Source organism: Leuresthes tenuis, unplaced genomic scaffold (assembly GCF_036924035.1).
Source record: "Leuresthes tenuis unplaced genomic scaffold, fLeuTen1.0.hap1 SCAF_23, whole genome shotgun sequence".
NCBI classification, from domain to species: Eukaryota; Metazoa; Chordata; class Actinopteri; order Atheriniformes; family Atherinopsidae; genus Leuresthes; species Leuresthes tenuis.
Genome location: NW_027325377.1, coordinates 14898412 through 14925636, shown reverse-complemented (window position 1 = coordinate 14925636; position 27225 = coordinate 14898412). Strand labels below are relative to the sequence as shown.

The following is a 27225-nucleotide window of genomic DNA, read 5'->3' as shown; positions in this document are numbered from 1 at the left end:
TGTTCAAGTGAAGTTTTTCCTCTTCTCTTCTGCAGTGCCTTCGTTTTACTCAGTAAAATGAACTAATCGGTTCATTGTTAATTTTCCTCCAGTCGATCTGCCTTTGGATCCTCCTCTATCTGTTCCAACATGGATCATACATCAATTTTACACTGTTTTGCTTTACAGGACACTTGACATTTTTGTTGGCTTTTCACTGTGTCCTCTTTAACAAAATACAAGAAAATCATGGGTATGCCTGTGCATTTGCAGGGCTTATACCGATATTTGTTTTTATGACAATAGTGTTACATCCCACAACTGTAGGGGGAATCAAAGAGCATAAGAATAGCCAAATTCTCTCGTTATACTTTAAGATTAGCTAATATAATACTATCCAGAGATGAGAAATGGGTGGCGATGTAGGAGGCAAAAGCATTATTAACAAACAGCTTCTGAGAGCATTTTAAGGTAGACATATAACATTTAGCTATTTTTGTATCCTGTTTTCTGTAAAGTGCCTAATTGCATTCATTTTTAAATACAAGAGCTTTCATTGGTCTTGACTGATAAACCTGCCAACCCCTTTTCCAAAAAAGCTGTGAATGGTGAATAAAAACAGAATGTTGATAATTAAGACTCTTTAATAAACCGAAAAAAAAGTATACAGAAGGACAGCGTTTATATGTTTATTATCCACGTGAACATCCAGTGACTGGATGTTAAGATGGTTGGAGGGTACAAGTACCGGCACCTTGCCTCAACAAAAAACTGGACATCCACCAGCACAGATGTCCCGTGTGCCGGCTTTTGAGCTGTGTGATGATGAGAAGAAAGTTTTTTTTGTTTGTTTTCTACAGAAACCCAACTTCTCAGGGCTGTGTAGTTTTTCTTTATTCTAAAGCTTTTTGTGTTCTTATATATAATGATATTGGCCTCAAAAGTAAGCAACAATAGATAAACTTTTTGTGACGCTACATTCAATTTTTTTTATATATATAATAAAGCAATGTGACCAGTAGATGTTCAAGTGTTATATTGCCTTTGGTTCCACTTAAGACCTGCTTTTAAACAAAATTCCTGAAAGGATATTCCATAAGGAAATTAATCAAGGTATTAAGCAAAGAAAAATGTTATTGATAATGACTGAATTTGACCTTCTTTTTTTTCTAAATTACTTGATCATAAGTTAACTGACTTTGTTTCAGTGTTTACAGTTAGAGTTCGAGGATTTTTCTCAGCCCTATTCCTTAGCTATTTTTCAAAAATGCAAAACATTGACAAGAAAAACATGGAGTTATTATTCAATAAAAAATGTATTAATAAGCCTTGTAGTAGCGTTTAACTGTCATTTATCCTGTTTGTTTAAAACACATTACTAATTTCCGTTTGGTAAAGCGTCATCCTTAAATGGAGAAGCGGATTGGTTAATTTTTTTTCGACTTCTTTGTCATTGGTCAACCCAGCAGCTCGAGACACCTGCTGCACCTGTCGCGCGACCTGAAGAAAGTTTTGCAGCCGTTGAGAAGTTCAAGTGGGCTGGCCCATTGTGTCGTCCTGGAGCGGGGGGGCAGGGAATTCGAGTCCGGAAAACCGCGGAAGAAAATTAAAAGCGGTCAGACCAGTCTCCACCTTTCTGAGGTGAGGAATGGAGCGCTCCAGGAAGACCATCTTCTTCGAATCGCTCAAAGAAAACTTTGCAACTTCACCTGTGTTGTTCAGAGAGAAATGACAACTCACGCATAGAAAAACAATCAGCACCAGAAAGGTAAATTGGCTAGTTATCTGTTTATAAAAAAAGAAAATGGCGTCGAAGCTGACATTAAACAGGAGTGAACTTCTGGAAGTTGACATATGCGACGGTAGCGTGTGTTCCGAAGACGAGAGCGGTGTTTACGTGAACTCTGCCGCTTCCCTGCAAGAGGACTTTTCCGGATTTCAGCAGTGGACGAGCCACGCCGAGTCACCAAATGACACATCATCATCTCCGGGAGAGCAGGAGATCTCCAGCGATCAATCAGCCCCGCCTGGCGCCGTTACTGCCACCCAAAGGACCAACACGGCCGGTGACAGTGACTCCGAATTCCTGAGAGATGGAGTTAAAGGGAGGACTTCTATAGTGGACTACCTGCTGGTGGAGCTTTATGAGACGTATAGTGGAGGCAGCAGGAGGAATGTGGACAGCTGGGACAGCTCCACAGAGGCGTCCGGATCAGATGCTTTCCTGGGCCGCAGTAACTCCGGGTCCAGTTTTCTCCAGGAGCTCCAAGAGAAGCACACTAGGAGGCACCAGATGAACTATCTGGCTCAGAAAGGTGGGGAATGGTTGCTTCCTTCAGTTTGGGATAGATGTTTTTGATATGACACGTGCTGGTCAAAGAATGTCACTACACGAGGAGCCTCTAACTATTATTTATGTCATACTTATACATTCAACAAACGAAATACTAAACGCAACACGCATAACAGGTTTGTAAGAATTCACACTGCAAAAGATAAAACTTTAGAATGCTGTTCTGCAGGCAAATGACACTAATCAACAGTCTTCTACAGCAGGGTTCCCTTTCTACCTTTAGACACAAAACACCCATCATGATTTCTAAATGTTTGTGGTTTTTGAGAGACGGTCATCACAGTTTGGCTCTATTCAATAGTGTAACCTCACTAGGTTTATTGATATATGAGAATATTAAACACCAGGAGAGTTTTTGGTTTGTTTGTTTGGTTTATGTGCGCAGGTGATGGTTGCAATAATAAGGATTCAGATGATAACTATTTGTCTTATTATTTTACCACAACACGCGGGCCAGGCATAAGCCTCCAAAGTTTTCTTTTTGTACTCAAGTCACCTTTAACGGCACTAATCAGAGGGAAGGTGTTCGATAATAATGAGACTCGCCCTGGGAACACATGTCTTTGAGTTGGGGAATGATTTTGTTGCTTACCTTCTCAGATTTCCCACAGTCAATACAAAATAAAACAAAAAACGGCTGTAGATTGCATTCTTTAAGTGTTCCGTGTGATCAGATGTAAATTATTATTATTTATTTTTTTGTTGAAGCTGAATTTTTGAGAACAGATATGCCAGCTTGGCAGTCAGAGGCTGAAGATCACCGTGTCTGATGGATAATTTTTCACTCCTTGGCGCGTCCTGCAGCGCTACCTTAGCCGGCATGTTATTGTGAGTGCCACGCTGCTGTTGTTTCCTCTCTTAAAGTGGAATCCTAAAGTAAATGCAGGCGGGCCTTTGACACGTAGAGCTTGGCAGAGTTGGAACAATGTGGAGGACTGCCGTTCGGGAAGAGGAAATGTTCTGATAATGCCCCGAAAGAGCAGCCAAAAAAGTCTCTACCAACGCTTTCAGTTACAGCTTAGTGTTTGGGGAACAACCCCTAAAATGAGCTTTTGAAGAGATGGTGATGAGAAATTGCCCTGATGTTTAATGGATGGTTTACACCTTAAAGTGTAGAATAAACAGTCGAATCAGGTGGGATTTGTAATCTTGAATATCCAAAGAATGCAGTGTTTGAGTTTGAACTGAGCTCAAAGGGAAGTAACAGCGGTTTAAGAAAAGTAAGAAACACAATTATTCCTCATTAGTTTGTAGTCCAGAGCAACAACAAAACAATGATGACAGCAGTCCCGAGGTTCTCCTTCTGTCTCAGATCTGTGTCACTTTGAGAGAAAAATAGGATTTGAGAGGTTACGTCTCCACTGAGGGAGGACACACGTGGGTGCGTGTTCATGTGGAGCAACTGTTCTGGTTTTCGTTTCCTCTTTGCCTGGAGCGAGGAAAAACAGACTAATGAGTGTGATATTTTGGTTTATCAGTAGAGAGCAGACGTCACCTGTGAGTCCAGATTAGTCAATAATAATTTGGGGCCGATGCACTCTTTTGTGAAAAGTGAAGCATTATTTAGCACGTTTGTACTTGTAGGTTTGTGGATAAACTGTGTGTTACTGTGCCGTTTGAGCTTGTTTGTAATGTTAATATAAACTTTGCTGTGTTATCAGTGCCGTGATTGAACTCCATTGTTGTTGTCTTTTTTTTTTTTTTTTTTTTTAAAAAAAAAAAAAAAAAAAAAAAATTGTTTGTCGTTTCAGCCCCAGAAGAGCTGCAATCAATAATCCAGGAGGTAAAGTATCGCTCGGCCCTGCAGTCTGCCAAGCTGATCCGCCAGCTCAGGAGACGAGACCGACTTCATCACAAACTGCAGAAGAACTACGACATCGTCACAGCGTGCCTCCAGGCTGTCTCACAAAAGCGACGTAAGATTCCACTGTCCGTCTCATTTAGCAACAGACAGGACAAATGCTGCGCGTACTCTCCAGCTTGTACTTTCATCGAGTCATTCCAAAGGAATACGACTAACCTCAAAAATCCTATTTACAAATGGAGCTCTGTGTAGTTATTTGATGAGGCGGTGTGAAAGCCTCACAGCACGAGTTGCATTTGCGAGGCCCTGAACTCTCACGCCATATTGTCTTCTAACTTGTGTCACATGTAGCATGAAAGGCACTGTCTCGTATTTCCTTAATAGACTGCAGGGGGAGTCAGAAGCTTATTTTCATATCCGCTCAAAACTGCCACTGAAGCCGCAAAATCGAATGTCCTGTTATGTAAGGGACCTTTAAAAGCACGTGACTGGAGAATTTTGTTTTTCAGCTGTAAATGCTGCAAACTTAATCCCCCTCTTAGAATGTTATTTACAGTACGTGCCATTGGAAATCCTCTTTCTTGATTGTACACATCAGGAACTTAGCTGGAATTAGAGCAACAATGGGACCAAATCCTCCCGCTAATGGGATTACTTTCCAGCACACGCTTTCAAGAGCTGGCATCTGAACTTCTACATGAGATGAACCCTAAAAAGTCCCAATTTATCATTTTGAAAGAAAGTACAGAAAGGAGGCTCAGAGGGGATTTACAGTGTGTTTTCCATCTAGATGGGGAACCAAATTAAACACGACTTATGAATAATAAGTCTATATCCTTTTTTGCCCATTTGAAACAGTTCCCCTCGGCCAACATTTATCATGTTGGCTCACATGTTGTTGGATTTTTTCAGCTCTGTTACCTTTAATATGAGGTTTTAGATGCAGATATGATCAGTAACTCTCAAACTACTTGACCTTTCATTGTAGAATGACAGGAATCAGCTGTCGTGACTCATGAATTGAAACAGCTTTTTTGTTTGACCATTTTTCAGTGCGCATCACTTGTAGATGCTGATAACACAACACTTTAACACCAACGTGTTGTCGTCTATCGAGTGTCACCTTTTACTGAAAGAATTGGTCACTTCTTTTTCCTCGCAATATATGAAATATTTTACCATTGAAAGAGAAATTTAACAGTCACATTGTTACCTTCCTCAGCGCGCCTCTCACCCAACCCCATCTTTAAAGGCAAACCGTAAGAGCGTTTGATAAATCTAGTCTTTCAAAATGCACCATCCTCTTCACAGCATCGCTGAAGACCAGCGATCAATATTTTCCCACCTTAATGCAGTGGCTCTTCGAGCCTGAAGGATGCTGAACGTGGGCTAGTGGTAGATGTCAGTATCTGAAAGAAATCGTAGACTACTGTTTACTCTGTAATGTACAGTAATAGTTTCTGTTATAGGACTAGCTTAATCATAGAGGCTTATCAAGAAATGAATATTTCAGCCCCACTTCCAGCTTCTGTGAGCTCTTTCATGCTTCATCCGAAGAATCGAATTTTGCAAGCCTTTCAGTTGCATTAAATGAGTCACGTCCTGCTCCTCCTTCCCTGAGAGAAAGAATTCTAGAATCCAAAGTGTGCCCAAGCATTTGCCTTTTATTGATGATGTGACTGACTTCCTCCTGAACGTCTTGCTGCTCCATTTACATTAAACTACCAACTCTGATTGTTAACTTAAGCAGACACTGACTGGCAAGCTGCTGCCTCAACAACACAGTTGAGGACTTGGCGAAGGGACGCCCGCTGTGTCCGCCAAACATTCCGGAGCGGTCCTGTTGCTCTGGAAGTTGGATATCACTAAGCAACTCTTACAATAGCTACTACAGCTGTTGAAACCAGTGTTTGGGCTATAACATGTCTCTCATGTCTCTTTAACAAGACTATTTAAAGCAACGCTAGAAAAGTTTGGGAACCTTAAAACTATGTGCTTCTGACTTGTTGAGAAGGTGTTCCCAGGCTTGAAAGTGCCCATGAACACTTGGGAGCTCACAATTTCTCCCACAAACTTAATATTTCTTCTGCACATAACTTGTCAGGATTAATCGCTGCTCTCTTTAATGTCAAAGAAAACTTTTTTTTTAAATGATTTTTTACAGTTTTTTAGTGATTTCAGTTGGTATTTCTTGTACTTTTTAAAGCATCTGTTATAATAAGCAGCGACATTTGTGTTCTATACTGTAAGATCTTATTGAGGTTTCCAAAGTCCTGGTAATGTAGACCCAAAATCCACACAAGTGCAACAGGAGATGTCTGGGAAGTACGGCAGGAGCGAAAGGAGGAGGGAGTTTAAAGCATTCCTTTACTTGATCACCAACACTTGGAGCTCCAATGAGGACATAGCAGGGAGCATAATGTTTTTTCTTTTGTTTTACTGAGACATGGCTGCAGAGTTGTATTCCACACTCCAGTGCTTAGACTGTACAGGCGAACAGAGACTGCAGACAGAGCAGTATGAGTAAAAGAGGAGGGACTGCAGTACTTGTTAAAAGCAGATGGTGCAGTTCTGGACATGTCACTAATAAGGAGCGTAGCTGTGTTTCCGTCCATGAAAAAAGACAACCTGTGTTACCTCACCGAAGCTTAGTTGTTGCTAAACAACGAGCACAACAACCCCACCCCCCACGATGCATTTATAGTGATCAGGAGATTTCTCTGCTATACTTCCAACTTTGCAGCAGTTTGTCAACTTATATTAGTTTTTAAATTTGTGTGATCTTTATTTGGTTATTTTCCTGCGTTTTATATGGCAACAATGTCATTTTTCTTTGGGGAGAGACAAAGCGCTGTTGAATTAAATTTAGATTTGTTGTTTTCTCTCAAACAAAATGGACATCTACTTGTTCCAGCTTCTTTAAAGTGAGGTCTTTCAACCAACTTTGTATTAATCGTGTTTTAGTTCTCTACGATCTGTTGCACCAGGGCTTTGATGAAATGAACGCTCTTTTACCCGGTTATTTATATTTCCAGGCTTAACTACGCTCGTCCGACTTGAGTCAGCTGACTGAAGTTGTTACAGTTCTGACAGTACGCATTCGCAAATGATCAGTATTTCCAACGACCGGAAAAATGATGGAATCACTTTGCTTCATTCAGCTCTTTTATTTTGTAACAAACCACTAAATGAGCAGATTTGACGCACTCTGGCTTTGTAAAGCATACGTCAAAAAGGTAGAACTGTTGTTGTTTTCCTTTTCATTTCCAGAGGTCATAGTGGAGCCCTGAACAAAAGCAAATCCCATCTTTTCTGACACCTTGAATTCTTTGAGGGCTTCGTTGATTAAAGGCAACACTCTTCGTAAGTCAGGCTCCAACTTCCACATGGAGCAGTTGAGTCAGTTTCCTTCAGTCTGTCTCTTACAGCTGGCTTACAACCACCCGGCGCTGTCTTTTGACCGCAGATTCGTTTGCATAATTGAACTTGTGCGAGTAACTGTTTTGCAAATGACAAGGTACCACCATCATTTTCACCTCCTGATTGATTCCTTAAGTTTCTTATCCTCTGTGTAGAGGGAAAAAAAACAGAAAAATTTAAATTTTATAAAAAGCCACCTTTTATTTAGGTATGTCTTATGAAGCCAGAACGTTAAAAAAATCAAATGAATAAAAAGATGAACATCCACCGAGTGGTGATTTATTTATTTTCATTTCAAACCCAGTTTTATTTAATGGGCAGATGTAGCAAACGTTAAACAATTTCTCACTTCTAGACTCATTGACAGCTTTACTCTCTCTTCCCTCTGAATTCCAGCTGTGTGTGAAATCTCAAGCTGTGTTTAGGGTACAAAATGCCATCCACACTCTCTGCTCCACCATTACCTCATCCCATTAGCTCCTCTCCACGTATCTCTCTCCATCCTACCGCATCCCTTGCACCTCCTCTTGGTGACGCTAAACCGAAGGAGGATGAGGAGGTGTGCAGCTTTAGCAGCATTACTGACCAAGCATCAGGAGCCGCTCCTTCCTCCTCAGCCAGTCGGTTTATCTTTTACCGTTTCTAATAATATTTTTGCTGAACGCGGCTTCCTGGATGTTCGTGTCGCTCGATGGATGATTTATAGGCTAAGGTGTCTTCGGGCATAAGACGGAACCAGAAGGCATCACCGGAAGAGATTGGAAACGTTAGTGTAATCGATTGATAATTTGACGTCTTGGATAACATTTGGAGGAACGGCAGCGTGCTGGTCGTAAGAATGCGTTTCGGCTCACTGTTTTAAGGAAGGAAGGAACCATTTTTAAGATGCGGGATCAAATGATGAGGTGATTGTGTGTTTGAAACGGCTCGATTGCGGGATGAGGCAGGAGCGGCTCACTGCCGCCGGCAGGAGGCCGAGAGCGGGCTTGAAGCAGCGGCAGCAGGGCTCGGGAGGGGTCGGCAGCGTCATCAGCAACGTCCTGAAGAAACGAAACGGGATATCCAGGAGCGCACCCCGGCTGCTCTGCACCTTGGAGCCAGGTGATCCAAAGTCACGCTTGCAGCTGCCACGTTATTTTTTTTCTAATAGCTGTATGGAGAAAAATCTGTTAAACAAGGTGCACTCTGCTGTTGGTGATCACTGGTCTTTTTAGGGATAAGACATTAGATTAGTGAAAGTTCTGGCTCCATTCTGGATCAACTCTTGATCAGCAGAATAAAAAGTCCTTACGAGTTCATCACCTTAAAATCCGGACTGCAAACTGGATGTGTCGCACATCTGTCACCAGACACCTCAGACATTTGTGCCTGAAATCTCTTCTCCATTTTGTATCCCGTGTAATATGTTGACAAGTAATCTTATATCTCGTAAAAGTTACTGATTCTACGCCTTCATGTCCACACTTGGTGCTGAAATTAATTCATTTCAGGGCCACTCTTGAGCCACTGTTGTTGGGGGGTGGTTTGATTTAAGATGTTCATGTTTCGGACCACTTTCCTGACCATTTGCGGGCTTACAATACACTGTAACAGTTTATTTTAATTGAAGTGTCATTTAGTTTAGCTCTGTTTGGTGTAAATGTTAACTGAGGGCACTTACTGCTTTGCTTTCTTCTCCTCCTGTTTCCACTCTCGCGAATTGACCACACCGATGCGACCAGTCTAAGCCAAACACCTGTTTTTCGCGTCGGCAGTGTTGGATTAATCTGTAACCGGGAAGTAGGAGGGTTTCCCGTGCTAATCCTCTCCAGCAGCGCCGAGAGGAAGCCGCGCTCGTCCAGAATGGCGCAGGGGAGAACGACAGACGCGGGCCACGCAGGTCAAAATAATTTTTTGCCTTCGGTTTATCGTCAAAGAAACTGATTTCAGAACGATCCGCAGCCGCGAGCGAGAGCCAGCTTTCCTCTGGAGATCGAACTGGATGGAAACGGGAAAGAAATGGCCGCTGTCGGCCCGTCGCATGTCAAGACCTTCCCTCTTAACTTCAGATCAAAATTTAATTTCCGCTCGGTCGTCGGGTTTGGTGGTGGTGGTGGGGGTGGGGGGTTAAGACTCGATGTTCTTTCGAGAAGTTTAGGCCGGGAGTTCGTGCGAAGGGGTTTTTACACTATGTCCAGCCAGTGGAGCGGAGATTGAAACGCAGATTCAGCACCACAAAGAAGTGGACAGCGACGGGTTCACCTGCTGGCAAAATATATCTCAGCTGTGGCTTTGAAGCCCGCATTTGTAGTCATATGAACCTGAAGAGCTGTTGTTTTTGCAGGTTTGAAGTCTAGTGATTTAACTGGACTTAAAAAAACAAATAAAATTTTTTAAAAAACGCCCATAAATCTGACTCATCATTAAGCTGGAATATTAAGTTTTAAGCTTGACGTCCTCTATAGATCATGCCATAATAAATCCCTGATAAACACATCGTCCCGAAAATGTAGCACGCCAACGCTAAAAGCGGTCATCTTAATTGTCCCTGAAAGCAACGCTAATCATGCTTTTGTTTGTTTTTTAGGTGTGGACACAAGGCTGAAGTTCACAATTGAACCCTCCCTGGGAAAGAATGGCTTCCAGCAGGTGAGTGCTGAAAATGGGCTCCATTGTAAGTCAGTTAGGTTCACTTTTTAAACACGATCCTGGGAAATTGCCCTTAATACAGCTTTGTTGTTTTTGTTAACTGTGGCCTGAAGACATTCCAGAATACGAACAATCATTTTAAATAAGAGTTATTGTATAAGACTACTGCTGTGTGCTGCAGTGACCCTTATCACAGCAGTTGAAGGAGCATTGGTCTTTGCTCTGGCTCTGATGCTGCTGCACAGCAAATTCTACTCTCCACCACATACTTATAAGAAGATATGCAACATCTTGGTTTAGACATCGTAGGACCTAAGTTTCCCTAAAAGGTCCAATCTGTTATGTTCCTTCTTGAAGACAGACCTTGTGTCGCATTTCCAGTCCAGTCTGGTGTCCAGGTGAACTCACAGGTAGTGTCTGGCTTATGCCTGGTCCTCGTAAAACCCGCAGTTACTTCTGTGGTCTGGTTTACACTCACAAGATGAAGTGATTGTTCCAAACCATGGCACAAAGTGGCCGACCCATTTCCTGTAGGCAGCCTCTTGTCCATCACTGGTGCACACAAAAACTGCTGTGTCATTCTGCTCATGACAGGACTCTGAGTTGAAGTGTGAGGTGTACAGAGGGAAGAGAAACCTGTGTACAGGCCCCTGTGTTGTTCCTGTGCAACACAGCCCTTCAATAAAAAAATAAAAAAAAGCTGTGGTGTGTTTGTCAGGTAGTTAATAATCCAGGTGGTTATGGAAGCATTGGCCTGGATAACTTCTTGCATAACAGTCGGTAAATTCAGACCTAAGGCTTCTTTTGAGTCAAACTTTTGAGTTTTCTTTCTATGGAAAACTTCAAACTCTGGCAAATATTGATACGATGTGTGCGAAGCTCCAGGTCATATTGGGTTGAATATAGGGTTTATTTGCAGTTTATGTGATTCAACTTGCTTACTTTCTTGGAAACTGGATTGTGAATGTTTTAACTGGGTACCAAAAACTGTTTCTTTCTTTTCATCAGTGGTATGATGCCCTCAAAGCTGTTGCAAGGCTTCCTACTGGGATCCCAAAGGAATGGAGAAAAAGGGTATGCAACTTTTGTTAATCACAACACGCGCTCTCCTTGGTGTAGTGCTGTCATCTATGAACAAAAACAGTTTAACACTTGTCTGTCCCTGTTTTGAACCCTCTTGGTTTTGAGCACAAGAAACCACTTGTTCTATTCCAAGTTAAATCAGTCTTCTTTGTTGTTGTTATCCTGCAAGCAAAGTTTTACAGTTTTGAGATACCCGGCATAATCTGCAAGAGCAATATGCAGAAGCACTTTGCCAGTAATTCTCCATTCATCTTGCATCCAAAGTGCATCTCTTGAGACCCGAGAGTGAGGAAATGGAAGTGATTGCTTTGATCTCGTCAGTGGAGATGAGCAATGAAATCTTATCTCTTCCCTGAACCAAAACCAAGAGTCACCATGAGCGGCAGGCCTCTGGCAGAACTTCTGGAGGGAATTCAAACCGGAGAATATTTTAGAAAGAGAAACTGTTTAAATGTTTGTTCAAATCTCGAATGAAAACCCGGACCTTCATCTTTATGTGCCACCACATTGCATTGGTCATCAGGTCTCAGCTGCTGATGTCTTTGCTCAGGTTTGGCTAACACTAGCTGACCAGTACCTGCACAGCATCTCTATCGACTGGGAGAAGACGCTTCGTTTTGCCTTCAACGAGCGCAGCAACCCAGACGACGACTCCCTTGGGATTCAAATCGTCAAGGTAACCAGACTGTGTTTTTGTGTTGGAGGGTTGGGAGATGAGACGAATGCGTGTTCAGATGAATGCTTGAGCCGTTTTGTGTGCTGATTCGGTAGCGGTGTGCCTCAGCCTGGTCCAGAATGTAGATTAAAACCAACACAAACAAATTAAACCAAACCAAAAATGAACAGCAGGAAGCAGTGTAACTGATGTTGATGTTCTTCATTTAAAACAATACAGGGACGGTGACTCTGTGCTTTGTGTCACGCTCAGAAAGCTCAGAAATTAGCTTAAGACAAACTATTTTACACAAAATAAGCCTTTTTTCTAGAACCATCTATGGTCATATCTTGTGGATAAAATGCACCGTATCCCTTGAAAACTTGCACGAGCGTGAGGGCGCAGTGTTTGGAAGACGATGTTTGCTTTTAAGCGTCAGAGCAGGGTGAGTGCATCATGGAAACACTCGCACGACTCAGTGACTCAGACATCTGGCGGAATAATGGCCTCCTCCGTCAGTGCAAAGCCAACTTCTCTACTTCATTCTGTTTTCCTCTCTCTCCTCTGACCGCATCGACTCTTAACACGTATATAGATATGTATTTTAGTTAAAGCTCAAGGTGATGATGGGGAAAAAAAAAAGACTATGTTGTACATCTCATCTCATCCACAGGATCTGCACCGAACAGGCTGCAGTTCTTATTGTGGCCAGGAGGGGGAGCAGGACAGGGTGGTGCTGAAGAGAGTGCTGCTGGCATACGCCCGCTGGAATAAAACTGTAGGTTACTGCCAAGGATTCAACGTACTGGCTGCTCTTATACTGGAAGTTACAGAGGGCAACGAGAGTGATGCACTTAAGGTATACACACATAGTAACACCAATTAAATATGATTTACCTAAAGGTTTTCTGCTTTAAAAAGGAGAAGTTGCTGATTGATTAGTCATGTTCCTTTATTACTATTTAATGAAATTGAGTTGTCTGTCTCCCTTTCATTCTTCCATTATCAGGTGATGATCTATCTGATTGATAAGGTGCTGCCAGACAGTTATTTTGCCAACAACCTGCGTGCATTGTCAGGTAAACTCACACACACACACACACACACACACACACACAAAAACCAACTTTTTAGTATTTTCGGACATTTGTTAGAGCAAAATATTTATCAAACGGTCAATAAAAACATGGTGATGATTCAGTGATGATGAAAATAATTCTAGAAGTTTGGAATTTAGGATATTAAAAGGTTAAGAGATGTGGAAATTGTGCCCTGAGGTTTTATCAAAACAAGCTGATAAGAATTACAGACTTAAACGTCTTCACCTTTGCCGTGTTGAATGTCCTCCCCTCTGATGTCTCTTCCTGTCAGTGGACATGGCGGTTTTCAGAGATCTGCTGCGTCTAAAGCTGCCCAGACTGTCGCAGCACCTCCACTACCTTCAGAAAGCAGCCAATCGAGAGGCTGGAGGTACGTTTTGTGGTGTCAGCGCTTGCCTGCAATGTGGTATTATTATGAGTATATGTTTAAGAAAATGTCTATAATCCTTTTATGTATTCAACATGCATAAAATCCCCAAGGTTTGTCCCTATGGATGAAGTGGGAGCTTATATGTTGGAATAACTTGCCTAATATCATAAATGCTGCGTTTCTTCCTCTTCAAGGCAGCTACGAGCCTCCGCTCACCAACGTTTTCACTATGCAGTGGTTTTTGACCATGTTTGCCACCTGCCTGCCGGCGCCCACCGTTCTGAAGATCTGGGACTCGGTTTTCTTTGAAGGGTCGGAGATGCTGTTTCGGGTTGCTCTCGCCATCTGGGAGAGATTGGGAGAGTACGTAGATCCTTGCTTTTAATTACTGCTAGTGTGGAAAAACCTGAAGACAAAAAGTGCGGGTCACCGATATTTTATTTTGGCAAATATGGGCGGATACTTTTTCTGAAAGGTATTTTAGGGATTGTCAAAGAATGAATGAAAATGAGAGGTACTGTTATTTTATTACCTTAAAATGCTGTCATCTGCCCCAACATGTGGCATCATCTTGTTACTACGGTAGACCGTGAGGGACAAACTACAGGACTGCATTGGGATCTGGAACCTGACCCAGATCTTGCAGGAGGAGAAAGTTTTAACAGTGCTGCAGGCTGTCAGGTTATAAAGTGTGTGTGTGACATCAGCTGTGGTTTTCAGCTCATTTTAACCACAATGATTAAGTCAACAAAGAAAATCAACGAGAAAATTACAGCAGGACGTCTTTTGGAAATTGGCCTGTACTGTTTACCCTACATTGTGTTCTCTACCTTTTTCTCCCCTTTTCCTCTAACTCCTGACACTATTCGATAACCACCGGCTGCCTTTTTCCTTCATTCCCATCCAGGAGGATCGAGTATTGCCAGACAGCAGATGAGTTTTACAGCACAATGGGTTGTCTCACTCAGGAGATGCTGGAGCACAACCTCATCGATCCAGCTGAAGTTATGCAGGTGCCACCTGGCAGCACACGTGTTCAATCCTTTCTATGAATGCAGTTAAAGATCAGTGCTCTCAACCTCCCTCCTCTCTGTTTGATTAGGAGGTTTACGCTATGGCGGTGTTTCCTTTCCCCCAGCTGGCCGAGCTGAGAGAGAAATACACCTACAACATCACCCCATTCCCTACCTCAGTAAAATCCAATGGAAGGTTTGTCCCGAAATGTTTTGTAAGCACTCCATGTCTCTCCATTTCGCTCCCTTTAAAGATGCCTGGTGGTGTTTTTACGTTATTACTCTTGTTTTGAATTCCCTTCTTTTTTTTCATGGTTGACAGTTTAGCAAAATGTTTTATGTGGAAAGAATTCAGCTTTGAACATTAAAAAAATAGAGGGTGCTTTTCTAAACAACAGAAAGTGAAGTTTTAAGGTATTCATTTGTCTGAAATCTCATTTTTCATCTTCCACACACTACTTGGAGGTACAAAACTGTAGTTTTAAGGCCAATGGGAGCCTATATTATCAGCAGGGTTGGTAATGATCATTTAAACCTTATTCCAGCGGTGATCCGGGCAGCTGGGAGAGTGATGATGATGCCGACATGGATGATGAAGACTCCGTGGTGACGGCACTTGGTTGTCTGGGGCCTCTGGGTGGCCTACTGGCTCCTGAGCTGCAGAGATACCAGAGGCATCTCAAAGGTCAGCACAGACGCACTAAATACGCCACACACAGGATTTAAGTGCTAACCCACAGAGAGTGTGCAGTTAGGAGCCAAGTGGCTCCGGAATAATTACCGCCCCAAATCCTCATGTCCTGCCCTAAATTTCAGTCCAAGTACAAACAGTCTCTGATCTGTTTCCTCCAGACAAATCCCAGCTTCCTCCTCCTTCAGCGACTCACACAAACGGGGGGGGGGGGGGGGGGGGACTGCAGATAGCCTGAGGGATTTAGTTTAAAAACGCTGGTTACGATCTGAAGAGGCAGTTGTCACAATGGGGGGAAAAATGATTTCGGAGGCAAGAACTGGAAAAACTGACTCAGTTTGCTGTGCTGCGCCAAACTCTTGCTCGTCTTCAAAACAATCTGTCATCTTCAATACGTAGTGTACAAGCTCTGTGTCCACATACGACATACTGGAGACAGACTCCTGAGATATAGTTATCCTCTTTAGACGGCAATCAAGAGACTTTTTGCCTTAGCGTTGTTAAGTGTCTGCTGATCTCAATTAAAGCAAAGTGGGGAAGCAAGTGATTAAGAAAAGGAGCTTTTAGTTGACCTAAAGTTTAATTTGTGCCATATTCCATCTTCCAGACCAGCGGGTGGAGCAGGGGAACATTGCAGAGCTGAGCCCGGGAGCGGTGGGCGCTGGAACAGGTGGAGGAGGAGTTGCGAAGGCAGAGCATCAGGCAGCCATCAACAGCATGATGATGGAGAGAATGAGCACAGACATCTACGCACTGAAGAAGCAATACACACGCATCAAGAGGCGGCAGCAGCAGCAGGCTATGCAACTCTACATACGCACAGGTGGGAGGCCAATTAACGATAATAACCGTGTGAGGTTCATTCATTGAAATTCCAAAGCCTTTTCTTACTTTTTTTATTTTTATGAAGGATGGCCAGCTATTTTGAGGTGAAATCTTCGATAGTTTTTTTTTCACAAAATCTAATGAAAGCAAACACTTTGATGCAAGTGACGACAAAGCTGAGCGACAGAAGTGTAAACTCTCTTAAACCCAGATGTTTGATGATGCTGTGTGACTCGTAGGACCTGGACCCAAAGTGGCCACAAGTCCAGGGGTTCTTCAGGAGAGCTCCAACACACACAGCGACCACACTGACGGTACTCGTGTCGAACCTTCAGGCCATCTAGTGTTCTGGGTCTTTTTCCGAGGGTCTTTTGTGATTCGGTGCTCGTGGGGATTTCTGCAGTGGGTTCCCAAAGCAGATTTACATTTTTTGATAGTTGTATATATAGTTTAATAGTTGTATTGCATTAAAAGAGGCTAATACAACCATGCAGCTGGCACTCTACTGTAATTTATATTGTGGGTAAAAAGTAGACCTGCTTTTGTCTATTTAAATCCTCTTGAACAGTGGTTCCCAACATTCTTTTATATATTTTTCTCTAAAAAAAAAAAAGCTGCGTCCTCCCTTTTTGAAATCTCTTTACAGTGAAAAAGCTTGTGCACCCCCTGTGATCTGTGGTGCCCCCTTTGGCATGGGAACTCCAGCTTGGGAACCACTGATTTAGAGTACCCTCTTGGGAATCTTTCAAAGCTTTTGCAAATCTAACAAAACTCCTGGCTCAAGCGTTTTTAATCCTTTGTAAGTTCTAGAGCTATGAACACTGACAAAACGGACTAAATTGGGTCATGTACTCAAAATGCTGAGAGGTGCCGGCAGATGGCCACTGAGCGGCTGACATTTATGAGATGCTTGTCTGTGGGAATTGTTGTGAAGAAGAGGGTGTTTATTTGGAGACAGCTGTCACTACTGTACATATAAAGGCTTTTTTTTTTTTTTAAACACAAAGTAAAAGAAAGTCACTTCTGTACTTGTTTCTTTGAGATAGTAACAAAAAGCCTTTATATGTGCCTATGCTCTAAAGATCACGGTTAATATTTTCTCGAGCAAAATGTTCTGCAGTGACGGAAGTCTCCAAATGGGTTTGATTTTGCAAATGATTCGTTTGCTTTCTTTGGCGGCATGCTTTCCGCTGTTACTAACCTTCAGTATTAAACTCTGAATCTGACTGAGCTCTCCTCCCATCTCCCGCTGCGATATGATCAGTGCGACTTGTGTAACGGTATTACACTGAGATTTGATGCTTTCCTCTCTTAGCTGCGAACATCTGTGCAAGTACTTGCTCGCATGTTTGCACACTAATCATCACACAAGCCAACACGCTCTCTAAAGCACAGTAATCAGCTTCTATAAAGTCTTGTTTGTATTTACGTGGTTTACTTTGATTTTGGAAAAAGCCAAAACACAGGTGATCATAGTAATGTCATCACCGTATAATATGACCTTAAGCTGTGGCTTTTTTAAAGAAAATCAAAACAAAATCCCTGGACGCCCTCTGGTGTCTGATGGCTCTTATTTCTCAGCTTTTAAAAAAATAAAATCATTGTCTTAGGTGTAGACACTGGTGGTGGTTAACTGTTACCTAAACCTGACATAAATTATCAACCTGTTTTAATCTGCTTTCATGTCTGCACCCTCATCCATCTCCTCCCCTACAGACAAATGTCCTGCCACACGTGTCCTGGCCTCCCAGCTCAATCCTTCCAGTTCTGTGATCAACCACCTCCTCCTGGGCCGGAAACCACGTGACGGGTGCCGAAGCTTCAGACCAACATCTGCGAGCACTTCTGAGCTACCGGGGTTCCAGTCCACTTCTCTGTCACACAGCCAGGGATCCCCATCCAGGCAGCGCTGTGGCTCGCAGCTCTCCAACGGCACTGGATCTCCAGGCAGCTCAGGTTCTCCTTGGCGTGCTCATGTTCGGCAGCATAGGAGGAATATAGCGAGGGCTCGAGCACAGCTTGGCTTTGGAGACTCAGAAGAAAGGGAAGATAAGGACACCGAGGAAGGAGAATCAATTGGGTCGGAGGATGAGAAGAGGAAGAATGAGGATGCAAGAGGAGATGATGGGCAGATGGAGGGGAGTGACTCATCTCTGCCTCCGTCTCCCAATACCTCTGGTGCAAGTTCAGTGTGTGAGGAGGCTCAGCAGGGTTCAGATGTGACGAAAGAGGCAAAAGTTGAAGATGTGATGGTGCAGCTGGATTCCCTGGCCCTGGAAAATGAAACGAAGCTGGTTTCCCCCAACAACCCAGATACACAGCCCAAACCAACAGAGTCTAAATCTGCAACCCCTGTCCCTCTTCTCCCTCCACCTCCACCCTCAAATAGGCACAAGGAGTCTGACATCTCAGTTTCAGAAAGCCAGCCTGACTCTGACGGACACTTTCCCTTCACTGCTCTACCTCCTGCTCACCGCTCCTCAAACTCCTGCATCCCTTCTTCCACAGCCTCCGCTCCAAGTGCATCCCCCACTCCGGTTCCTTTATCAGCTTCTTCTGGTCCATCTTCATCATTCTCTCCTACACTCGCATCCACCCCAACGCCAAGCTCCATGTCCTGCCTCCCGTCTTCTTCATCAGCCACTGGCTTATCCGCCCTGTCTCTTCCGGCCTCCTCCACCCTTTACAAAACATGCTCCCCCTCCACTCCCTCACTCTGCTCCACTTCATCATCCAGGTCCAATATCTCTTCTTCCCCGTCAACCCCAGCTCTCTCATCAGCCGCCTCCACTCCTAAACAGCAGATCTTCTCCCCGTTCCCCTGCGTAAAGCAGCCCAGGAAATCGGTGGCAGCCAGAAACCTTGGTCTTTACGGACCCACATCCAGAACCCCCACAGTACACTTTCCTCAGCTCAGCCGCAGCCTCACCCGCAGTAGTGCTGCAGGGACGACGGGGAGGCGATGAATACCTGATCATATGGTAAGAAGGATCTACTGCTACACCATGTTGCCTCCCGCGTTTCAGCAAACATCCTTTATCTCATTTGAAGTAGAGCGAAAGGTCTAGAAATGTGAAGCTCAGATATGTGGAGAAAGTGCTGAACTACTCTGGCTCAATAATCCTTACATTAATAAGCCATTACAGACCAACTTTAAAGAGGTTGCCCACTTTAAAATGAAGAAAATGTCTTAATTGTTTCCAGCTGCACTGGTTCCATACATCTGAGGAGTTTGGGACAGCGACAAGCCCTGTACAGAGGCCTATGTAGGTCCTATTTAACCGTGAAGGACTTGTTACTGAAAATATGTGATCTGAAGGCAAAGTGACAGAGTATAGTTTCATGATTGAGACAAATTCATATTTGCACGTGCTGTCCATACGCATCTCTTCAGGAGCAAAGGATTCTCGTTGGACCGCAACATGACGATCGGACCCGGACGAATGCTACCGTCTTGAATTATATGGACCATATTCAACAACATCAACTTATATTTTCCTTTCGGTTTGCACAGTAGCCATTCAGTTGTTTCAATGCCAAGTATTGGACTACACAGAAAACAATACCTAAGATGTTCTGTAAACTAAGAATGATTTAAAAGAGAAAAAAAAAAAAAAAAAGCAACTTTGTATTTGCTCAAAAGCCTGCCAATCACAATTATGTCCTGAAGCACTTGCCTTCTTTTTCTTTTCTTTTTTTTATTTGCAAAATCATTCTGTATGTGTATTCTGTGTTTCACAGATTGAATATGAGGAATGTGATGTCTCCATAAGTTATGTCGCAAGTGTGAGTGGGAATGTTAACCGAAGACCAGCTTGGCCGTGATTTGTTTTGACTCTTGGGGTGCGAACTCCAAGTGAAATGTGGCAACTCTAAGGATAAAATGAGGTCTTTGTTTTGAAATTGTTAACTGGGATGTACCAAATGTGGCACTTTATAAGGCCAAGGAAGAAAGAAAACAATACTACTACTGTACTCGCTGTGTTCACATAAAATAAACATGTGCAGCACTTTAATGTGTCTCATTTAATGTTGATTACAGGCATGAATAGTCCAACCACAGGAAAAAGCTTTTCTTAAAGCTGCTGCTTCTAACTAGGCTTTAAATGTTCTTAAGTTTGGTTAAAAGAAAATAAATACAAGGAATAATCCCAGTATTTTCAGTCATGCCATGGGCTGAAGGAAAAATCAGCCCTGCTTTATTGAATTTACTTTTGAGGTGTTTGCCCTGATTATTTCAGTATTTAGAGAAATAAGCCATAAGCTTAAGAAGGAAAACAAGCCAAACTTTGACCGCCGGTTTTAGCTTCTGGCAGTGTTTGCTGTGGTTTTTACTCAGTGTAGCCGAAATGACAAACATTCATTAGGGTTAGGCCGCAGAAGAATTGGATGGCTTCTCCAGAATTAATCACTCAATCACATCAAATGTTACTTTATGCAATTTTATTTTATGGGTAATTTTTTGGGTGGTGATGGTAGTAAATTAAAAAGAACAGGAGCTGTAAATTAAATGAATGAATTTCAGTTTGGAAATGTGGAAAATGGCAGACACGCACTGCAGTGGAGGTTCAAAAATGGAAGATTAAGATGATTGAAATTTGTGGTTTTACAGAGGTTAATTTTTTTTTTTCAATTAAACCCAAACTATAATAAGCTCTTCAGACATGTGGGTTAACACCTTAATTTGGAAAGTAACTCAAATAAAAAAGAATGCAGTGGAGTACGGGCTTAAATTTGTCTAAAAAATAACTGCAAATGCACAGAAGGTGATCCACAAATTCGCCTTGAGTTGCACATGTTTTGCTATCCACAAATACAAATTTCCTATTTGTAACTTGTGTGTTGGTTTTTACAAATATATGTGTACTTGTAAATATATCATTTAACATTGTGAATCGTGACTCAGAATTTGTGGATTAGTATTTTTGAGACATTCTTTCCGCAAATCCGCACGGATCCACATACAAATAGCTCGTGAGCCACAAAGCACCATCCAGTAGATGGCGCTGTTGTTCACTGATGTATCTATGGCTCAGATTAAGAAAGACGAAGAAAGAAGATGTTCTGCTGCTGGGGTGGCTGAGTGCGCCGCAACATCACATTTCTCTCAGAGACCCAACAGCAACTGCTTAGATGTTGTCCATGAACTGAACTGTCAGATTAAAAAATGTCTTCGGGGAAGGCGAGCTGTCCTTGTGGATCTGAGTGGATCTGGACTGTGAGACATGAGCAGAGGCAGCAAAAGGAAAACTAGATTCAAGATTCATGTCTTCTAAATCATAACTCCAAGTAAAAACAAAACAACCAATATCAAATATCTTATTTACAAAAAATAGTAAATTTCGTAAGAAAAGTACGTTATTATATACATAGATATAGGATTTTAAAAAGCGCTCACAATGATTATGGATGCTTTTATTTTTATGTTCTCACCGGAAATTATATCTAATTACGTAGCTGCGAACTTGACAACCTCTTTGCATATGTCTCTATACTTCCCTCTGGTGGTCATCAGCTGTAGCTACATCCTCAAAGTTAGTATGAAAATTAAAATGTGGGAACTCTTTATAAAATTTATGATGGGAGAGAGCAGTCATATTAATATTTTAACACTTTCATATTTGGTTAAGATTATGAATGTTGGAGTTTTACCACTGCTTACATTTCTTATCATTACTCAGTGAAGATAGATAGATAGATAGATAGATAGATAGATAGATAGATAGATAGATAGATAGATAGATAGATAGATAGATAGATAGATAGATAGATAGATAGATAAGAGTATGAGCTTTCTGTCAGAGAGGAAACAGAGTTGACTACAATGAAAAGATGAAAAGTTGGACCTGTTTCTAACCTGCACAATAACTGGTAAAAACCTCTAAGGATCAAACTCGTAAAGATTGTTGCACTTTGTCAGTTTTGATGATTTACTGAAAGCATTGTTGTCCCGTTGTGTCGGAAATGTTAAATATGTTTCCCTTCGGGGATTGATAAAGTGATTCTGATTCTGAAGTAATTTTGTTCATATGATGAAGGCAACCAGCTGCAGTCCACAGATTCAGTCTTTATACTGTGAGTAGGGCGTATCTGCTATCTAGTGGCCACAAATGGTATCTGCAGAAAAGATAAAGCTATAGATATTATAAATGACTGGCACTTCCGGTGGTACCTTTCAAAATAAAATGCTATCAACAGACATCGTATAAAACTAATTAGTCTGATAACAGAGCGGAGACTTGTTTGACTTACGAGTGACTGAAATGTAAATAAATACTGCTTAGATGTTGTCCATGAACTGAACTGTCAGATTAAAAAATGTCTTCGGAAAAGGTGAGCTGTCCTTCTCGGATCTGACCGTATGACGGATACATGATTGATGAGTTTGGTCCATCTCAAGAGAAGCTACTGAGGTTTCATATGAATCAGTTCCCGTTAGTTTTGGTTTATTTGGTCTGCAGACCTGCCTCTGCTTATATTAACTTCACAAATGTTGAACTCGTATTAAACTCACAGTTGTTTCTGTTTTGTTCTCTGATGTTTGCAACAAATAAGTATAATTTAACTGAAGTTCAACGGCAGACACAGACACAGGTTTTTAAGAAAGAGTGTTTGCTCAGGTTGTTGGAGCTGTCAGCTGTTTGAAGATTTGGTGTCAAAGCTCCTGACTGAAACATTTTCATGCTTAATTCTGAAAGTAAAGAATGAATTCCTCTCATACCAGATAGTTCAGGATGCAAGAAAGAAGCTTGGTGTTTCAGCGTTTATGTGTTCAAATCTTCACAAGGTGCAGATATTTTAGGAAAAGAGAGCCAGAGTTGTTATGACTGAGAACCCATCTGTAATTTTGTCAAAGCCACCAAGAATGAAAGAAAGAGTGAAATCCTCTGAGAAAGAAGTCTAATTGTTTGCTTCAACAGCTCAGGCTGTTAGTAGAAGGCTTTAAGTCTGAAAGGGATTTTCTGAAGGCTGAAGTGTGTTCAAGAAGCATCTCAGCTGTGTGGTCATAAAGCACAAGCTGTTGGAGATCAGTTTGGGAAGTTTCAGGGACTGAGTTCAAGTCTTTACCAGGTTAAATTTTTGAAGGCCAAAACTTAACAAAACCTTCAAAAAAGACCAAGCTGCAGTCAGGAAGAACAGCTCTGGCTGTTAGATGTCAGCTTGGGAAGGCAGAGGGACTGAGTTCAAGCTTTTCCAGGTTCCTTTTTCTCACTCTTCAAACCAACAACTCAGAGAATTTATTTGGATACAGAGCATCAGACAGAACAGTCCCAACCCAACACCAAGCAGCTGAACAAACCAAAGAGAGTTGATGAGCAAAGCTGCTTCACAGGAAACATGTTGGAAGTCTGTGATCATCAGTCTCAGGTAAAAAGTGCCAAATAAAGCAGCACAAATCAGCAGAGTTGTAGCTCAGTGGCTCAATAAACTGCTTTGGGACTTGGAGCTCATGTGTTCAAATCCTGTGAGTACTGCTAAAAGAGTTTAAATGTCTTTGGCTTTCAGAGATCAAAGCAAATAGTGAAAAGCTTTAAGTTGCAAAGTTTGAGTCTCTGATTTAATGGTTCAAACTGTTACTGAGCAGCTTTTAGTTTGTGAAGATGAGGGATCAAAGCTCTTAAAAAAATAAACTCTGCAGTTCAGCATCTAAACAGAAGAATGTAACCAGCTCAGAAAGGAGGCTGAAGCTGTGATTTGGTGGTTCAGGTAGATACAGAACAGCTTCTGGAAGCAGAGGGAGGGGGTTCAACTCCTGTGGATGCTGATGGCTTTTATAAAAGGAAAGTCAGGTTGTTCAGCTCAGAGTAGATTGAAGCCCACAGCTGCAGAGGCACTGGGTGTGTGATCTATTGCGGGAATGATTTTAAATTTGGAATCTCAGACTGAATGAATTTTACAGTCCGACACCTAGAATGAAGACTTAAAAGCGCTCCCAGAACGTCTTCAAACACCGAGAGGACTCAGTGAAGTGGAGATGTCGCAGACAGTGATGGAGTTGACAAAGACCTGAGCTGCCTGTGGAGAAGACCCTGGTTCAAGCCCTGATGACAGCATGCAGATGACCAAAGAGAGTAGAGCAGAGAATAGAATAGTGAAGAAGCAATCAGGATAGAACAAGCAAGAGAACAGGATAGAGTAGAACAGCAAGGATAGAACAAGTAAAGAATAGAATAGGTGAAGCATAGAAAATGGACAGGATAGAGTAGAGCAGCATCAAAGAGTGTAGAATAGGCAAAGAAAATAATAAGGACAGGCTAGAGTAGAGCAGCATAGAATAGAATAGGCAAAGAAGATAATAGGGACAGGCTAGAGTAGAGCAGAGAAGAGTAAGATAGAAGACAGCAGAAAATGGACAGGATAGAACAGCACAGAAGACAGTAGAACAGGCAAAGAAGACAGGATAATAAAGAATAGACAGGATAGAGGATAGAGTAGAGCAGCATGGAAGAGAATAGAATAGACAAAGAAGACAGGGACAGGCTAGAGTAGAGCAGACAAGAGTAAGATAGAATAGAGCAGAATTAGCAAAGAAGAAAATAGGGTAGAACAATAGAACATAGCAGAATAAAGCTTCTAGAGAAGGAAATCATCATTTATGATGATTATGATTTATATTGTAATCAAAATAAAAGTAAATTGTCTGAAGCATAACCCCCTTCTTTAACCTCTCGGTTTCTCGGGGCCCCTTGGCCCCCTTCTATTCTCCTTCTGCTCTTCTTATTCTATTATGTGCTCATCTTCTATTCTCTAATTTGCTCTACTCCCTTCTGCTACTCTCTTCTATTACCTGCTCTTCTTATTCTATTGTCTAATCTGCTCTACTCTATTACCTGCTCTTCTTATTCTATTGTCTAATCTGCTCTACTCTCTTCCTCTGCTCTCTTCAATTACCTGCTCTTCTTATTCTATTGTCTAATCTGCTCTACTCTCTTCTTCTGCTCTTCTCTGCTCTACATGTTAATTCTCTATGGTCTTCTTCTAGTCTATTCTCTGCTTTTTGGGTGCTGATATCAGACTGGATTCAAACCAGGGTCTATCTCTACAAGCAGCTCATGGTCTACCGACAAATCCATCACACCACCGAGTCCTCTCGGTGTTTAGAGATGTTCTGGGAGCGCTTTTAAGTCTTCATTCTAGGTGTCGGACTGTAAAATTCATTCTCTCCTGGATTTTCGAATTTTGAAATAATTCACCTAACAGCACCCAGACATTGAACTCACAATCAGTCCAACCCCAGGCAGCACCCCATCATCCTGAGCTACTCTTTCTGAGTGTCCTTGTTGAACTTTAAAGGTCCTGTGATCATAGTTCACTCTGAGATTCCAAATTTAAAATCATTCATGGCTTTCCTTTTATAAAAGCCATCAGCATCCACAGGAGTTGAACCCCCTCCCTCCGCTTCCAGAAGCTGTTCTGTATCTACCTGAACCACCAAATCGCAGCTTCAGCCTCCTTTCTGAGCTGGTTACATTCTTCTGTTCGGATGCTGAACTGCAGAGTTTATTTTTTTAAGAGCTTTGATCCCTCATCTTCACAAACTAAAAGCTGCTCAGTAACAGTTTGAGCCATTAAATCAGAGACTGAAACTTTGCAACTTAAAGCTTTTCACTCTTTACTTTGGGCTCTAAAAGCCAAAGACATTTAAACTCTTGTAGCAGTACTCACAGGACTTGAACATATGAGCTCCGAGTCCCAAAGCAGTTTATTGAGCCGCTGAGCTACAACTGTTTGTTCGTGCTGCTTTTTTGGCCCTTTTTACCTGAGACTGATGACCACAGACACCATATTTCAGTTTTCCAACATGTTTCCTGTGAAGCAGCTTCGCTCATCAACTCTCTTTGGTTTGTTCAGCTGCTTGGTGTTGGGTTGGGACTGTTCTGTCTGATGCTCTGTATCCAAATAAATTCTCTGAGTTGTTGGTTTCTAAATTTGAAGAGTGAGAAAAAGGAACCTGGAAAAGCTTGAACTCAGTCCCTCTGCCTTCCCAAGCTGACATCTAACAGCCAGAGCTGTTCTGCCTGACTGCAGCTTGGTCTTTTTTGAAGGTTTTGTCTTTTTTTTTTTAGTTTTGGCCTTCAAAAACGGAACCAGGTAAAGACTCGAACTCAGTCCCTGAAACTTCCCAAACTGATCTCCAACAGCTTGTGCTATATGACCACAAAGCTGAGATGCTTCTTGAGCATAATTCAGCCTTCGGAAAATCCCTTTCAGACTTAAAGCCTTCTGCTAACAGCCTGAGCTGTTGAAGCATCTTTCTTAGAGCATTTCACTCTTTCTTAGAGCATTTCACTCTTTCTTTTATTCTTGGTGGCTTTGACAAAATTACAGATGGGCTCTCAGGCATAACGACTCTGCCTTTCCCTTCCTAAAATATCTGCAGCTCGTGAAGATTTGAACCCAAAAACGCTGCAACACCAAGCTTCTTGGAAGCCACTCTTTACTTTGAGAGTTCTGTATCCCCATTTAAAAAGGGCAAGTTGGTAAACCGCTAATCCCGTATGTCGAAAAATAATGTTTGTTCAATTACTCTGCTTCCTTTCAGTTTGCAGGAGTGCCATCAAAGGTAAGTTGGCTGATATTCAATGACATGGTTACTGTATTTGTGCATCAGTTGTCGAAAGAAAGTAGCACTACAACAACTAATCTCTGATCACTAGACAGACTGATGTCAGTGAAGAGCACGTAATCGCTCCAAATAAATAATGCTTTGGAGAAGTATCAATTAGTGTCTCATTAGTCTGGTTTTCTAGGCGTTCTAAGCAGGAAGGCACAGGTACAAACGAAAGGCAAAAGGAACCAAACCAGCAGTATTTGCTATTTTTTCTCACTGCGACGTGTTACAGTGTCTATTATGAAAACGTCAAAACTGAACATGAATTTTCTCAAATCAACAGCTGCTACTGTTAAAAGGACTACAACCATTTCTTTCATTATGCATTCAATTGTTGGTCGTGTTTGTTGATTGATTCCTTGATTGTACAAAGGGGTCCAATGAGTCTAATTTAACATCTCTGGACTTAGTTGTTTTGTTGACCATTGGTTAAAAATCCCCAAAACATTCAATTTATTGCTTTTTTTTTCAATCCTGCAATTAGATGGTAGACAGTTGTGTTTTAGTTTGTCGTGACATCTGATTTTCTCCACACCAATATCAGTAGAAAACTTGAAAACATATATTTGCATTAAAAGGAGGCAAGGAACTTTATAATGATATAAACACAAATTGTATTTAACAGCTTTAATTTCATCTGTCGATCATAATGTTACCAGATTTGTATTTTCCAAACAGTATCAATATTTAAT

At 41.9% G+C, this 27225-nt stretch overlaps 1 protein-coding gene across 4 annotated transcripts; it reads left to right on the top strand.

The window, feature by feature from the left end:
- Nucleotides 1-1512: 1512 nt before the first annotated feature.
- Nucleotides 1513-19937, top strand: tbc1d30 (TBC1 domain family, member 30). 4 transcript variants are annotated; one of them, XM_072377402.1, is made up of 15 exons: nucleotides 1514-2294; nucleotides 4084-4248; nucleotides 10123-10184; nucleotides 11193-11258; nucleotides 11818-11943; nucleotides 12596-12781; nucleotides 12932-13001; nucleotides 13294-13392; nucleotides 13587-13755; nucleotides 14300-14405; nucleotides 14495-14601; nucleotides 14951-15090; nucleotides 15704-15919; nucleotides 16161-16235; nucleotides 17638-19937. In XM_072377402.1, the coding sequence occupies exons 1-15, from the start codon at nucleotides 1784-1786 to the stop codon at nucleotides 18885-18887; spliced, it is 3348 nt and encodes a 1115-aa protein (XP_072233503.1). In that variant the 5' UTR covers nucleotides 1514-1783; the 3' UTR covers nucleotides 18888-19937. The 4 variants fall into 4 exon arrangements, with proteins under 4 accessions (XP_072233504.1, XP_072233503.1, XP_072233505.1 ...); XM_072377403.1 differs by lacking the exon at nucleotides 16161-16235 and having other exon boundaries at nucleotides 1513-2294; XM_072377404.1 differs by lacking the exons at nucleotides 1514-2294; nucleotides 4084-4248 and adding an exon at nucleotides 8094-8657.
- The last annotated feature ends 7288 nt before the right edge of the window (nucleotides 19938-27225 follow it).

Coding starts and splice junctions, on each gene's coding strand:
- tbc1d30 (XM_072377402.1), top strand. CDS start 1,784: ATGGCGTCGAAGCTGACATTAAACAGGAGTGAACTTCTGGAAGTTGAC. Junction 11,944..12,595: donor TTGGGATTCAAATCGTCAAG/GTAACCAGACTG, acceptor TCTCATCCACAG/GATCTGCACCGAACAGGCTG. Junction 15,091..15,703: donor ATACCAGAGGCATCTCAAAG/GTCAGCACAGAC, acceptor TCCATCTTCCAG/ACCAGCGGGTGGAGCAGGGG.